Source organism: Anarrhichthys ocellatus, unplaced genomic scaffold (assembly GCF_004355925.1).
Source record: "Anarrhichthys ocellatus isolate YVR2014 unplaced genomic scaffold, GSC_Weel_1.0 scaffold4, whole genome shotgun sequence".
Lineage (NCBI taxonomy): Eukaryota > Metazoa > Chordata > Actinopteri > Perciformes > Anarhichadidae > Anarrhichthys > Anarrhichthys ocellatus.
Genome location: NW_022280034.1, coordinates 1,300,483 through 1,316,590, shown reverse-complemented (window position 1 = coordinate 1,316,590; position 16,108 = coordinate 1,300,483). Strand labels below are relative to the sequence as shown.

The 16,108-nt window shown below is 42.1% G+C and overlaps 1 protein-coding gene and 1 long non-coding RNA gene across 7 annotated transcripts in view; one reads left to right on the top strand and one right to left on the bottom strand.

The window, feature by feature from the left end:
* LOC116381785 (uncharacterized) overlaps positions 1-6,228 on the top strand; it is a 7,804-nt gene extending 1,576 nt beyond the window's left edge. Inside the window, exon 2 of the long non-coding RNA XR_004212681.1 lies at positions 3,275-6,228. This is a non-coding gene — a long non-coding RNA (uncharacterized LOC116381785). The remainder of the gene's footprint in view (positions 1-3,274) is intronic.
* Positions 6,229-7,505: 1,277 nt separating this feature from the next.
* fmnl1b (formin-like 1b) overlaps positions 7,506-16,108 on the bottom strand; it is a 24,290-nt gene continuing 15,687 nt past the window's right edge. For 3 of the 6 annotated variants that reach the window (XM_031844211.1, XM_031844213.1, XM_031844212.1), the window contains exons 14-26: positions 15,633-15,867; positions 14,940-15,176; positions 14,384-14,508; positions 13,068-13,270; positions 12,747-12,981; positions 12,184-12,252; positions 11,078-11,158; positions 10,859-10,988; positions 10,092-10,255; positions 9,914-10,015; positions 9,658-9,750; positions 9,011-9,125; positions 8,095-8,799 (exon numbers count right to left, since the gene is read on the bottom strand). In XM_031844211.1, the coding sequence (XP_031700071.1) occupies positions 8,630-8,799; positions 9,011-9,125; positions 9,658-9,750; positions 9,914-10,015; positions 10,092-10,255; positions 10,859-10,988; positions 11,078-11,158; positions 12,184-12,252; positions 12,747-12,981; positions 13,068-13,270; positions 14,384-14,508; positions 14,940-15,176; positions 15,633-15,867 (1,959 nt within the window). In that variant the 3' untranslated portion in view covers positions 8,095-8,629. Of the gene's footprint in view, positions 8,800-9,010; positions 9,126-9,657; positions 9,751-9,913; positions 10,016-10,091; positions 10,256-10,858; positions 10,989-11,077; positions 11,159-12,183; positions 12,253-12,746; positions 12,982-13,067; positions 13,271-14,383; positions 14,509-14,939; positions 15,177-15,632; positions 15,868-16,108 lie in introns of all 6 variants that reach the window. The other 3 variants (XM_031844214.1, XM_031844216.1, XM_031844215.1) reach the window with 2 other exon arrangements.

Genomic DNA, 16,108 nt, shown 5'->3' with positions numbered 1-16,108 from the left:
TGGGTTAAAGTATGGATCGGTGTGAAGCGGCCCCCCCCCCCCGATCTGCTGAGTGGAGCAGCCTTGACCTCATCCTTCACGGCCTCCTTTAAAAAAGAAAATACAAAATACCCGCGAAGAAGAGAGGAAATGAAAGCAGCCGGTCGGTCCCAGCCGGGGATCACCGCTTCACACCGATCCATACTTTAACCCACAACCGTCGTCTCAGCTGTTTCAAAGGAATCTGATTAATTCATGAATTCACCACATTAAACACGCAGCAACTCATTGAGAAGTTTCTTTAGAGTTTCCAGCCGGAGTGTTTCCAGGTTCTTCTCTGAGAGGAGCTCCTGTTAGCGCTCAGCTAACCTCCACCCGACCCACACGGAGAGCTCCAGCATTAGCATTCAGGGCCGGTCTCAACATCAACTCACACTCTGCTGTGCCTCATTTCACTTACTGCTCTTTAAACATGTATCACCCAGAGAGCCGGCAAGAAAATAAGTCTAATTATACGTAATATTTCTTGCATTAAGTCGTCATCGACATCAGGATAGAGATGATCTCTTTAAACATGAACAAATATCCTCTAACACTTCATAATAACATCAGTAATGAATGAATTGATTTCTACTTATTTTACTGTTAACAAACAATGAAATGACAATTAATCATTATTACTAGTTACGCTATGATTTATGTCATAATATCATTGTTTATAAACTGTGTGTTGTATCTTAGCTGATAGAAGATAACAGTTAGTAGTTTATTGTTGCAGACATTAAAACACTTTATATAATATGTTCATACTTTCTGAATGATTTGTAAAACATATAGTGGACAATGCTCCTTGAGGAGTCTATCAGGTATTAATGGACAGCGTGCACCAGACCATGGTGTCATTATAAAAGATGGATCAGAAACTAAAGTATTAACATCTAAATCATGTTTATAGATGCTTTACTAACCAGTTATTAACCTTTTACAAGGTCTCATGTATCTCAATTAACAAGGCATTTGGTAATCATTAACAAATACTTAAAATGTTATAATGTGTGGAACAATAAGCTGATAAAATAACATTAGTTATAGCATGACTAATAATTAGTAAACATTATTGATAACCTTTTCATTGTTTGTGGAATAACTGAGGTTTGATTCACTATCTGTCATTTATTAATGTTATTATAAAGTAGATTATAAATCCCTCTAAACTTACAGTGATAAATGAAGTCTCGTGTATTTAGTAAATGTTTCACCATAAAACGACTCATTTTCTTCCATCTCAGTCACTTTAAAGTCACTTTATTTTGTTAATCTCTCCTCTTCTGTTGTGGCTGAACGATGCAGCCGCCTTCGGGCCGATCAGTGCATTAGTATTGAGAAATGTTCGTTAACCATTAAGACTTCAGCATCCGTCTACGAGACAATGCGACCGAATGCTCCGTCTGCTGCTGATCTGTGTGGCTTCTAATTGGACACAGTTTATGTGTTGCTGCTGTGCTGCAGTAATAAAAGGGCGTTGCACTGAATACTCCCTGTGCGAGGCTGCTGGTGCTGCACCTTCTGCCGGCGCTTCTGTTGAGCGCTGGGAGAGTCGGTACTGAGCAGCACCTCGTCAACGCCTCCTGCTTCCTGTCATTGTTGAACTTAAGCCGTTTATTGGAACAGAAGAAGCATGTTCTATTTTTATTTTAGAATAATTCAGTATGTTACCATTTCGAGCAGGGACATTGATTTTGCGTTCCTTGTTCGTCTCCTCAAACCGACCAGACAGAATTTCTCGCCATTCATTTGTTCAGAAACTGATTTTGGCGGACTGTCGAGGTGAAGTAACTGAATGTTTACGAGCATATGTCCCCTGTTTTTACACTCCGGGGGATCGACCATGCATCGTTCGCCAAGGATTGTGGGTAATTTAGGTGCTCTGAGGATCCTCCAAAATCCTCCCAACGGAGGTAGAGTTTGAAGGGTCCCGGACGTTGGAACGGTCTTTTTTCCTCAGGATTCGATGACGTAGCATCCTTGGAGTTCTGCCTTTGAAGGATGCTTCCTTGAGATTGAGAAGCGTCCTCTGTCTCTACCTCTTAAGGACACTAACTGACTGTCAGCAGTGACCCGAGGAGCCTCTCAGGAGGGGACGATGCCGGTTTGTTTATTCGGCTCCTAAAGGAGCCTCTGAGACTCCGAGGTGTTTAAGGAAAGATAGAAGGAAAGATAGAAGGACGTGTTTTCTCACCAACACCCAGGAGGCTCGGCTCATAAAAGAGATTATCTCTTCTTCTTCCTCTCCTCATTTACTCCTCCTGTGTCCTCTTGTGGTTTCCTTCACTTTTTTGCTCACCTCTATTTGTTTCCTCTCCTCTGCTCATCTCTCACTCCTCTCCTTGTTCCCTTGTTTCGCTCGTCTCTTCTTTCCTCCCGTCTCCTATTCTTATCTCATCTTCTTGTTCTCTCTCCTCGCTTCCTCTCCCCTTCATTCCTCACTTCCTAATCTCATCTCTCCTCCCCTTGTTTCTTCTCCACGTCTAATCTCCTTTCCCCACCTCTCCTTTCCTTGTCTCCTCTACTTGTTTCCTCTCATCATCTGTGCTTGTTGTTTCCTCCCCTGTCCTCTTCTTGTTTCCTGTCCTCATCTCCTTTCCTCTCCTTGTTTCCTCTCATCATCTCTTTTCCCCTGATTACCTTTTCCTTTATTTCTATCTTGTTGTATCCTCTCCTCTCCTTACCTTCATTTCCTCTCTTTCCTTGTTTCCTCTCCTCTCATCCTCCCTCATTCTGTGCATTAAGATGATCCCTCCTCTTCTATCTTCCCTCCTCTCCTCCCTGTCCACCCCGTCCCTCCTCCCTGCGCCACACACAGAAGAAGAAGAGGAGGAGGAGGAGGAGGAGGAGGAGCTGAGGACATGTTTTCTGACAGCAGACTGTGATCACTGCTTCATTTCTGGCTGTTTTTGCAGCTCAGCGACAGTCTCTCGTCTCCTCAGGAGCACGAGCACGGTCACGCCGATGCACCAAAACCCGCCGGCCAATCAGGAGGCTGAAGCGTAGAGTAGTGCGAGTGGATGGAGGGAGGAGGGAGGGAGGGCGTCACATAGAAAACCTCGTCATGTGACATTGAACTAAAACTTGAAATACATTTGTCTGTTTGTAAATTTTGATTTTTGTCTGTTTTCTTTCCCCCTCACTGCTTCTTGTTTTCATTCAAACTCGTCCTCGCCTTGTTTTTGACCTTTTTCTTGTTTTGCTCTTTAACTCTTCCCTCTCTGCTTGCTTTTTTTTGGGGGGGGGGCAGTGCTGAGATTTGTTTCGTGCTCCAGCAGTAAACGCTGCTCATGCTTTCTGGCCGATCACCATCAGTTCCTCTGACGTTTCCCTCCGCTGCTTCTTCTCCGTGAGCAGATCTGCCTCTTTGCTTTCTTTCATTCTCTGTCTGCTTCTCAGGTCTCAGCTGGACTAATAACGTGAGGATCAGCCTCGGATCAGTCTGCTTCTGGACTCGTACTCTAGTTCAGACCTTGAAAGTGTGAGATTTTGTCATTTGAATAAATTTGTCCGACTTGATGAGCTCAGAGGGAGACAGAGAGGATGATAGCACATTAATAATTAGATGAAGTGATCACATCTCTCCCTCATCGGACTGCATTAGACACGTCGGATAAAGATTTAGACATTTGGAGGTAATTGCATCGGCTCTAAACCTGCAGTCTGAATCCAGCGGGGGGAACAATCTGAACACAATATCTGTGTCCCAATTACTCACTACCCACCGAGCAGAGTGTGTCCACGACACTCAGAGAAGCCAGTCTCCAAAATAGTTTGTCAACAGTCGGTACGGACACATGTTTAGTACTGCTCTTCCATGAAGTTTGGGGACGGATTGAAGTAAGAATTTAGTCAAAATTCGATCAACAAATACCCCAAAATCTTAGTCGCTAATGTTGGTCAAACTCCAAACAACCGGGATCCTACATTTCCCATAATGCACCTTGATAGCGTGTTACAATCAAGCGACCAGTATGTTTCTTCAGAACTGCTTGTTCTCCTCATTCCTCCGTCGGATTAAAGGATTAAATAGATTTAAACTTCTCTCTCCATGTGAACAAACACTATGAATGTCTTCCAGGAGAAACGGTCTGAAAATGTCTGAAAATGTGCTCCATTATATCTGATTTTAAGCGACTTCACGCCTCCTCGCACTCTGTAACGGCTTTTGACTTGTTCGGATCCGGTGTAAACGCGTTTAATACCCGACGTCGTACAAAAACAAACAAATAAAATCCAGGAAGTCCAGTTTGAGTAACGGATCCATGAGTGTGAAGGTTCATCAGTCGCTAAAACACAAAACTCTGTCGCTGTGGTGACTTTTCATCGATGCCGTTCCTGCTGTAAAGTAATCTACCGGGATGTTTGTGATTGGCTTGTTGACGGATCACGTTGTGATGAAAGTTGAGGCAGGTTCGACTTTCTTGATACGCCAAGTAGACTGATCTTCATGTGCAGATGAGTTGGAGTTTCCCTTTAAAGGGCCGGTGTGCAGCGTTTAGGTGGATCTATTAGCAAAAACATATTATTAAGTATGTTTTCATTGGTGTTTATTCACCTGAAACTAAGAATCAACGTGTTTTCGTGACATTAGAATGAGTCGTTTATATCTTCTTCACAGAGTCCGCCATGTTTCTACGGTGGCCCAGAGCGGGCAAACCAAACCATGGATCTCGATAGGGACATTTAGGTTTCTCTTCTTCAGATTGACACACTGGAAAAGTTTCAGTTGGTTGCGATCTGTAGTCTCACCACTAGATGGCGCCAGAATCCTGCACACTGACCCTTTAAAACTAAATGTGGATGTTCCGAGAGAAAAGCTCAGGAAGATCTTGAAAAACAGATCAATTCGCAGTTTGATTGACGTGTATAAGAAAAGTACATCAGAAAACAACCCATACTATTAAGATTAGTATATAATATAAAGTATGTAGTATGAGGTGTGAAATTGGGACACAGCCAGGATTTTACTGTCACATTTCTTTGTTCTTTGTTAACGTGACGGATATTTGAACTGTGTCTAAAACAACGAGACGAAGACGGACTTTGTTCTGTTTGACATTTAGCTGGAGGAAAATATTAACGTCTCGCTGTGAGTGTGTACTTATACCACAGGCAGATGTTTCACCGTGTAGTAAATACATTTATGGAATGTATTAGTAGACAGTTAAAGTATAACCGGAACCACTTCACAGATATATTGTATGTATATTATAAAACCATTTTTCTTTTGAAGAAATCGCTTTATTAACATGTAAAAAAGAAAAAGCATCATCTATGTTTTATATAATCAAGGTTTTTTTGTATTTTTATACTTGAAGATGAGGATTCATGAGCATGTAACACATTTATTCTGTAAATTATTATTTTTCTGATTTTAAACCATTGAAACCATGATCACACAGCAGCGGGAGGTTCTCCAGAAGAATACACAAGTACCACCACATTTATAAAAAAGCACATATTCCCTCTACTATAACCAATAGTCTCTACGTACACGGCACAGTTTAAACTCTATCGGTGGTTTATGATGAATGTGTGATTGTTCAAACCATTTGTGGAAGTTCAAAAATGTATATAAACCCAAATGATATATTACAAAAGTTTTATGTGGAAATTTTTTTAGACGGGGGGGGAAAGAAAAGATAAAGCTAATCTAAAAAGGCATGCATACTGTAAACATTCCTGGACATCTGCACGCGGCGTCGACACAGGTCAAATCTTCTCGTCAATAATTCTGTGTATACTTGTGAGTGTATGATAGAGTAAACAACAACTGTACAGTAACATAGATTTTTCTATTATGTTGAAAAATGGGTGAGCGAAGCCCCTTTTACTGTCAGAATAAATACAAAAAGATGATTATTGTTATTATTATACGTGTTGAGAAAGATATCGGGACGATGTTGTATCTCAACTGTTCCTCCAGTCTGAGAGTGATGCTCGCTGTGTGCGGTAAGTGTTGTTTGTGAATTGTGAAGAAGAATGATAATCTACTACCGAGTCAGTATAACTTACTAAAGACCAACTAAACAGAGCAACACACCAAGCGCAACTTTGTGTGTGGAGAGTAAAAGTTGCTGCTTCGTGTGAGAAAAAAATCAACCAATCACAAAAAAAAGAAGAAAACTGAACAAAGGTTTGCTGCTTTTGTAAATTCCTGTTGTGTTTTTGTGACAATAAAGGTGACCCTCTTATACACGACGGCTGTGAGTCGTGATGATTCATTGTTTTTTATTATTCATTCATTGTTTGGTCCATATATACTGTATATACAATATCAAATATCTTGTTCTGTCAGACTCTTAGTCCAAAACCTGAAAATATTTCATCATGTTTAATTTAAGACATTTTTAGCATTTTCTGATGATGAGAACAGCAGCTGTTTAAACAAACAGAAGCATTTAGGGATCTGTTGGCAGAAATCGGGTTTCTCTTTAGAGTCGGCGGCCATGTTCCTACGGAGGCCCAGAAAGGACAAACCGTCGACACTCACCGGAGAAGTTCCAGTTAGTTGCAATCTGCATCCTCCCCACTAGATGGCGCCACATCTGTCTAAACGAACGTCCCTTAAAGCGTCGTGTATTGATCTGCTCGCAGCAGCTTCTATAAAGTGACGCATTGTTGCTAAAACAAACAAACAAGAGACAGGAAATGGAGAGCCAGGAAGCTACGTAGCTCATTAGCTCATCAACTTCTGTTCATTAAGAATCCGGTTTATTAAAAAGTAGGTTTTGGTAACAAACATAGAGAAAGAAGAACCATTAGCAACAAGATGGCCTCCAGCGCCGTCGTGCGTGGCGTAGCCGGCAAACCGCCAAGACTCTGACTTCCGTGGCCTCGATGGTGAAACTTCACATCGACTCTCGGATCGCCTCAGATCTGCCGAGGTTTGTTTCCAGAATTGAAGAAGCAGCGAAACAAATGAAGACAATCACAGAGGACATGGAGGAGATGAGCGCAGAAGTGGAGAAACTTTTGCTCTCACTGAGGCAGTGAAACCAGGAAGTGGACAAAACCTGTTGATCTGCATTAAATACAGCATTAAAAGCACCTGAAGTGAAGATCACGTTGGTCGTGTTCATCTTTAAACACTCACACACTTCATAGTAACAGGAACCATGAACACTTCCTCTGGAAGTTTGTACCTGATAGAATTTTAAACTCATAGTATAGCATGTCGAAAAAAAGTCACGACAAGTAAAGTCATTTTATAAATAAAAAGAAATAAGCAAAGAAAAAAGAAAGTAATAAATAAGTCACAGTCAGACGATGTGTAATTAAAAGGTTATAGTATATTATACCACATACATGTCATAAGAAATCAGTATACAACGTAAAACATTTTCTAACTGATCAGATACTTTGGTTTATGATCAAATATCCACCAAACCTCAGCCGGCGTTTACTGCTCAACCAACACGGAGGCTAAACACCGACATGCTGCAGGAGTCGGTATCCATCGATCGCATCACAGCAAACAGGAACAACACACCGAGTCAATAACGGTACAAAATGCTTTATTTGTTGAAAACGCAGAAGCAAAGTTACTCATTCTTACACTTCAGTATTAAAATAATTTAATTATATTACAAATCTTCAGCCTAAATCTGTGAGGAAGATGGACAGCGGTGGTGATTAAGATGTTCTATTTAAAATAAAAGCAATTTAAAAAAATCAGGTCTAGAGCATTTTTAAGAGAAAACTATCAAAATGATTTATGAGTCGTCTGTCGGTCAAACTTTGTTGTGATTGCGTTTGAAGATTGAAGCGTTAATGAAGCCCTCTTTGTTACAGGTCAGCTGAATTCTTCCGTGTAATTGTCTTAACGAGCTCTCGTGACATCCGGCGTCGTTAGCATCGAGCTAACAATCTTCCTCGTTAACAGTCGATCGTTCTAATCGCACGACGTTTTCTACGATCATCCCAAAGAGTTTCCTTCTGTCAGAGAGACGCCTCGCTGTAACGCACACACTTTGCATCTTCAAGCGTGCAGGAGACAAACAGCTGATGGTGTTGAGCTTTAGCAGCTGAAGCCTTCGCGGTGGTCCGCGGGGGGTTTTCAGAGGGAGATGTCCGAGGACACGTGGAGCTGTTGTCCCGGTTTCCACTTGGCGCTGCGTCTGCCGGCGTCCGTCCGTCTGTACGGCTGATTCCTTAAATCTGAGGACGAAGAACGGAACACACCGAGGACAAAACTCTTCAACACCTTTGTGTTGTAATATTAAGGTCCTTTAGGCAAAAGCACTAACAGCTCGCTGTGAAACAACTTCACCAATAGTTCGAGACAGTCGACACTTAACTCAAGTAAAAGTATGTAATTAGCAAAACAAAAAGTAAAAGTATTGATATCTTCTCTCACGTACAAATCATCAGGGCTGATGATTTTAAGAATGAAGTTGTGACATGATAAGAAAAACTGTCACAAGATAAAGTTGTAATTTTGTGAGGAGAAACGTTTCAATAGTATAAAAACAAAACTGTATAGTTCAGATTAATTTATTTACAACATTCAGGGAATATTAAGGGCAGAAACTGATATTCTGAGAATAAAGTTGTAATAAGTTGAGAAAAACAAACACAAATATGTGAATTTTAAAAGAGTTTAAAGGTGCAGTGAGAGAGAAACGGCTGCTCGTTCAGTGGAGTGGAAGAGAGAAGAAGAAGAAGAAGAAGAAGAAGAAGACGACGTCACCTCGTCGCTGAAGACGGAGTCGCAGAAGAGACGAGAGGAGCGTTTGGCAGAGCGAGCCGTGAAGGGCACGGACTTAAGAGCTGGAGACAGCAGAGAAACAACGGGGAGAGAGGAGCGACAAACAGCAGAGAAAGAGAGGAAGGCAGGCAAGGACAAATTAAAGAGAGGTTAGCCTTAAAAGAAAGAAAAGAGTGAAGATGTGAGTTTCCTAGAAGAGTAAACAGGAGGAGATGTTTAGTAATGTAGAGGGTTCATTTTATTTAGAGTCAATGGACCGTAAAGCAGGTGTACCTGTGATGATGTCCTCGATGGCTCCGTCCTTCCCCTCCCTCACCAGAGGAGACACCTGCCTCCTCTTCAGCTCTGCTATCAGGTCCATCTGTGGCAGTTTGGACGTCACACAGACCTGAAACAATCAAAGGTGTCTGAATGTGACTTTCCTCTTTGAGCTGATGTCAGCTCCTTCTCGAGGATAATAACTCTCTCAAAGCGTGGATCTCATTTTGGTAGTTTCGGCTGTGGATCTTATTCATACGTCCCAAAATTGCTAATCAAAAATGTACCTCAAAGTGGGTCAGAAGAACATTGTAGAGGGCAGGAAATAAAAGCAGTCAACCAAGAACTTAGTCACTCATTTTCATTTTGTGTTGATTCTGGCGCCCCCTGTGGGCTAAAGTGGTAGTGTTCCTGAGACTCCGTTTAGAAACGTCTCATGTTACTGCAGCAGGGTCTGACAGTCTGCTCTGGTCCTGGAGATTATAAAGTCCTAAATTTACAAGAAAACCTTCTTCTTTTTGTCGAGGAACCTGCTTCACTTCTCAGGGTTGATTACTTATACTAGTACAGTATGTATGTATATTGTGTTAATAAGAAAAGACAAAGAACAGGAAAGAAAACACATGTTCATCAGCTGTTTGCACGACATTTTAAAGCGTTACCTTTCTCCCCGTGACTTCATGTTTAGGTGGAGTTGATGGAGCGTCACAGTTCAGGACTTGTTGTCTCGTCCTCTCGTTCTCCTGCTCGGCTTGCTGTCGGAGAGAAAGTCTTTTAAAACGTGTCTGCCTCTGAAGGTCTACTGATGAGCGGGGCATTAGCTCACTGATGGGCTGTAAGGAGCTGCTTTCTCTCCATTAGCAGCAGCTCAGTGACTCCATTCATGCCGCGGATCAATAAGAGGAAGCGTCGTCTCACCTTGTATGCTTTGATGAACCTCACGAACACAGGGAAGAAGACGGAGGGCGGCGTGGTTTTAGAGTTCTCTCCAAAGTACTCCACGGCAGAGTCGTACACATCCTGGAAAACACAGACGTCAGTAAATCATACATACATCATGTGGTTGATGTGTGTTTTGGTGGTCATTAAAGCTGACCTGGGCGGTTTTGCCATCAGCTATAAGCGAGTGGAGCAGCTCGGTGTTGCTGCTGAGGAACGTCTGCAGCACAGGATTGTCTTTCTCCACAGAGAACTCCCTCCTGGTGACCTCCATGCCTCTCTCCAGAGATCGCACGTCCTGCAGGATGCTGTCGAGAGAAACTACACGAGAGAGAGCGCGAGAGAGAGGTTCAGCTCTACCTCCTTTATCAGCACTCAATGGTACGGGGATTAGATTGTTTGGTGTATAAATGCCGACGTAGAGGACGCACTGCGAGACAATCTGCACACAGGAAGAAATGTGAATGAAGTGATCAATGCTGGCGGAGCCTCAGTGGTCAGATAGATGTAAACATGGAGCTCTCAGTAGAAAACACGGTGCTAAAGGATCTCATCCTGGACGAGAGTCTTCAATACAATCTGGAGTCAGTGTATGTCTGTATATTACAACGTTATCTTTATTTTAATTTATTTACTATCATTTGTATATGTATATATGTGTACATGTATGTATATATATATATGTGTGTGTGTGTATACTGTATGTATGTGTGTGTGTATTCATTGTAACTTGTGTTTGATTTAAAAAAAATAATAATTAAAGTGATCTTTCTACTTTCATAACTCCTCATTAAACACATAACATTCACATCTGCACACGTGGGATTTCTGTGGGATTTCATTTTCAACCGTAGATCCGTTCAATTTAAACTAAAATAAATGATATTAAAGGTTTTTATTGAACGCCTCCGTTCGCGTGCTCACCCAGCGCCGCCTTGTCCAGGAAGTGCAGCTCTGTGAAGAAGGACCGGACGTCGGGGTATTTCTCCTGGATGATGCTGACGATGAAGTGCAGCAATGTCTGCTTCCGGTCTGTAGACTTGGTGTCTAACAGCTTCAGATAGTGAGAAATAAAAACAATTAAAACACAAATGTTCAAAGGAAGCGATGAAGTAAAGAGTTTCAGGAGCTTTCTTGACTCACCAGATCTAAACTCTGCAGGCGGAAGCCGTACGCTGCCCCTCGCTTGCTGCTGTTCATGTAGTTTCCAAATGCTAAGATGATCTTTACGTCAGAAACAGACAGAAACTATGACGTCACAAAACTAACATGACAACAAGTAGAATCGTCTGCATCATTCACACAGAAGAGCGCAGCCGACTTTGACTTAAAATGATAAGACACCAAAGAGCTGTGACTCCGCCTTCTCCCAAACTACAAATAAAAGGTTCTAAAAACAAATACTTTCTAACTGTTCAACCAGAGAAAGTCAAAAGGAAAGAGCGACACTTGCTAAACACTGGAGTCTTTATACCATCATGTAAAAAACAGTAAAACATAAAAGGCCTTTTCTACGGTGGCCCTGAGAGCTCAAAGCACTGCAAATTAAAAAAACAAACATATGCAAAAAGACAAAACACACACGTGAATGTGGAAACATCTTCACAAACACATTCATGTGCAGTATTTAGAAAAAGTGCTGCAAGTAGCTCACAATACAACAGGAACTGTTTCCTGGGGACGCTTAAGAGTGACGCACACGCGCTGTTGTTTGTGGATTATGAAGTTATTTAAGTCGTCATTGTGATGGCATGATTTAGATATCGTTTATAAATATGAAGGCTAACTCTACATTAACTGCTGATATGTTTTATTTTAGGTCATTTTCCAACAGACAGACATCAGTGACTTCATAAATCACAAACCGGCCGTGTGCAACACTCTTTAAATACTAAATGCTGCTCATGTGACGTTAAGTTGGTGAAGATGTTTCATCCTTTGCTCCTGAACTCTTCATTCATAATTATTAATAATGAGTGCATTGAGCTCTCAGGGCCACCGTACTTCTATCTTCAGTGAGAACTGTTTCTACAACAAATGACAATCTGCACTAAAGTGAAGAGATCTTAAACGTCAGCTTCTTTTCTTTTCACATTCAGAGATGGTTGTTTATGAGCAATATGTTTATAGTTTAGGTTTCCATCGCTCCCTGAACATGAAATGAACTGATGAACTAAACACGACGTGAAGCAGAGTCACGGTCAGAAAAGTAAAAACACAATAAAAACAAGAAACTCTTCTGTTCTCACCTCCAGGACTTTCTTCAGCTTGCTGGAGGATTTGATCGACATCGAGGCGGCGATGACGGCGTTCAGTTGCTGCCAGAAAGAGATGAAAACTGTTGAGATCGTTGTTGGTATGTAAACACAGATCCAAGATGTCTGACATCAGCAGATTAAAGTGGTGTTTGATTTACATTGAGCCTCGTTGTGTTCAGTTCTTCAAGATGAAATGTTAAAGTGTTTTTCTGATTGTTTTTAGTTTATTTTTCTTGCTGTGTGTTTGTGTAATATTGTTTTTGTTCATATGTAGTCTTTTAACTTATTTACTGATCTTTATATTTGGCTAGTTTTGACTTTTCTTGTTTTATTGATACTGTAAATTGCTGGGAGGAAGAACATCGATCACTTTGTGGAAGCTAATGAGGATCCAAATAAAGAATAAATAAATAAACAAACACGTGGTCCTTGAATGTCTGAAATATTATGTTCTCAACAATAAGTAACGGGAGTTATAGAAAACCAATCTTTTGTTGCGGGACTATTTCCTGGCGGAGGTATACATTTGTGATGGCGCTGACTCGTGAACCCACCGGCTGTACTAGCTGGACGCTCTCGCTGAAGTTGCCCATGAAGGTGAGCGTGCTGATGCGCTGCGAGAGCCGCGGGATCTTGCTGAAGCGCACCATGAAGCGGTCCTCCTCGCTGAGCTCGTCCAGGGGCCTCCCGTCGCACTCGTAGCCGTGGATGAGCTTCGTCTCGTACTCCGTGGGGATGAAGCGCTCCAGCAGCTCCAGGAAGTCCAGACTCAGAGCCCTCTGGTTGTACCTGTGGGGGGCCGGCAGTGCAGTCACTTACTGGTGTGAGGTAATAAAAACCAGTACCAATGCTGGTTACATGAGTCGGGTACGTACGTCTCGATTGCACAGCAGATATCGGATGCAGCCACTCCTTCCTTGCGCAGAGTGATGGCCAGGTTCTTGGCCCTGTTGGGCTCCATCAGAGACACTTTACTGGGGGTCTTGTGGGCCAGTTTCATCTTGAGGGTCCCCAGTTCTACAGGGGCCGACTGAGCCTTGGTCTTGAACTGCTCCTCAAAAGTCTCCATGTTGAGCTCCTGAGAAAGGCGAGGAAAGAGAGAGAGAGAAGTATGCAGAGACGGGATTAACAACTGATGGATGTAGTTCATTCTTTTTGGGGATAATAAACATATTTCACAGTAGACATGTTGGTTTGTTACAGCAGGAAACGCTCAGGTGTAAAAGTCACACCTGGTGGATCGGAGCCTCTGTTTTTTCTGTTACAAGAAATGTAAATTGATTTATTTTTGTTTGTTAGAAGCCAAAACAGAAGTATATTCAGTAGACTGGAGTCTGGCTTCAGCATTACTGATTAGAGTTAAGAGGATTTCTATAAGCTTCTTAATTTAACGTTTCATAACAAACCTGATGGTGTAAAGGCTGACGATCAGACTGCTGCTTTCACAGCCAACGAAGGTTTTAATAACGGTTGTATTGTCTGTAACGGGACGGGACCGACGGGACCATTGGAGGAAATATTCAGAGGAAAAAAGTTTAATATTCTCTGAGATTAAAGTCGTACATTTGCAAGAAAAAAACTCGGAAAAGCTTCATTTTGTCAGGATGGATCAACGTCATCACACAGAGCAGCCGTGTATTCTTGTATTATACCTGCAGTGGATTAATTAATCAAATTATAATTAATAATCTGATTTATCGAAAAGGAGATAATCATGATTGTAGCTCAGAATCACCTCGTTAGATGTTTCTGTGAATTGGGCCGATTGAGCAGAAAACAACAAACTGATTACAGTTTTTAGTTCTCTTTAATTTGCGAGTGTTTGTTTTTCTTGTGAATTTACAGCTTTTATCTCAGAAAGTCTTTGTTTTTTCTGAGAACATTAAACCCCTCCCCCTGCATTAAACCCCTCCCCCCGCATTAAACCCCTCCCCCCGCATTAAACCCCTCCCCCGCATTAAACCCCCGCTCCGTAATGAATTATTTATTATAATTCGTCGTAGAGGGGGGCTCTATGTCGATGCTTAGTATTTATTTTGTTTTAAAAGAAAAAAAACAATAAACAAACTTAATTTAATAAAAATAAAATAAGTATATCAATACATTTAGAATCGACTGAGAATCAGAATGGATGTTTAATGTAAGCAGCACGTGGACACAAACGGACAGTAGAACCAGGAAGAGGTCAAACCTCTAAGACGTTCTCGTCGTCCAGCTCGTTGAAGACGGTTCCGGCCACCTGGTTGGACTTGAGGGCCTGCCAGTTCAACAGCGGCATGCGGTATTTGGTTTGAATGGGCTTCTTCTTTTTACAACCTGGAGAGAAAGAGTTCAACAATACATATTGGCTATATTTCTCTGATCATTGCTGTTATTTTTCATGGTCTCACGTTGTCATTATCTGCTATTATCGTGTTGTTTTATCGTCTTTGCTATATTTGATTGAACAGAACGTTAACTGTCTAAGCGTGCTCTATAAATATATTTGGATCGGTTGCTTTTTTTCCTGCAACATAAACAGTTTTACCACTTCGGGCATCTAAAAACAATGTAAATAAAACACCGTGTTAAAGGATCTCGACCTAAAGAGTCTGTGAATCGTGAGCGGATCACTAACAGTCTGCTGTAAACACCTGGTCAACCTTTAGAAACACAAAGGTTCACCTCAAGCTGTTACTGTTGGTTTAAATCAGTGATAGTTTCAATCTTCTCTGCCCCCCCCCCCCCCCCTCTGATTGTGGACTCACCTGAGCTGCCATCAGTCAGATCTCCTAATAGATGGGTCGTACCACCTCCTGGAGGAAGAAGGGGGGGTGGAGCCGCTGGTGGTGGAGGAGGAGGTGGAGGAGGAGTTCCAGTTAAGTCTGGAGGAGGAGGAGCTTGTACTGTCACTGACTGCAGAGGAGCCTCAGAGAGCGGAGGCTGAGGGTCTGAGGATGGAGGAGAGGCCTCGAGGCTTTCACCCGAATCTGCTTCTTCTTTAGCTGTCGAGGAACAACGAGACCTTTCATCTCTGTACATTCATAGAGTGGAGTCATAAAACCTCAACATAGTAGTTATCTTGCAATAACTTCCTTAATATTTTCTTGAAAAGCTTCCTGGAAAAGTACGTCATTTGATGCCGATTATAAGAAAAACAGAAAAAGTTCTGAAAGAATTCTTAGAAACTTTATACATCGGAAGATAAACTGTAGATACGAGGTTCTAAACTAACGGCCCAGAAAATATTTAGAGTTTATAATTAGATCTGGTCAGCAAAGACGTTTACATATTTCTATTTTGCAAGGCTGCGAAATCTGAATAAAAAACAAATGTTTGAAGGAATTTTACATGAACCTTTTAAGCGTGGGACACTTCAAAATAATGCACCTTTTAAGCTTAAAGTAAAGCTTCAAGACAACTGAAATAATGACTATTTTATCGTGGAGATCGACTCTGACCTTCCTGCTGGATGACGGGGACCACCTGGATGTCCAGGTGTCCAGAGGAGGAGCGCTCCATTCGGACCAGCCCCTGCTCCACCAGAGCCTGAACTTTCACCTCCAGCTCCCTCAGGGCCTCGGTGGATCGATCCCTCTCTCTCTCCGTCTCTCTCTCCTGCTCACGTTCCAGCTCTCTCTCTCGTTCTTGCTGCTGCAGGAGAGTCACCTGGGAGCCGGATTCACGGAGACTCTCCTACGATGCACAAGACACAAACAGGAAACAGTTATATATAACCTAACTATATAACCAGCGTCATGTGTTCTCAGTATGTCTGATGTGTCGTATATTAAGATTGGTGAAGGAAAACTACAGTTTACTACAACAGGACTTTCATTGTTGCAGCTCTGGACCAGACTGCAACCTCCGGTTCTAAAGAGTGAAGCTGATGCTTCATGTGTTAGAGCTGCATTCTCTCTAGTGTCCACCAGGGGGC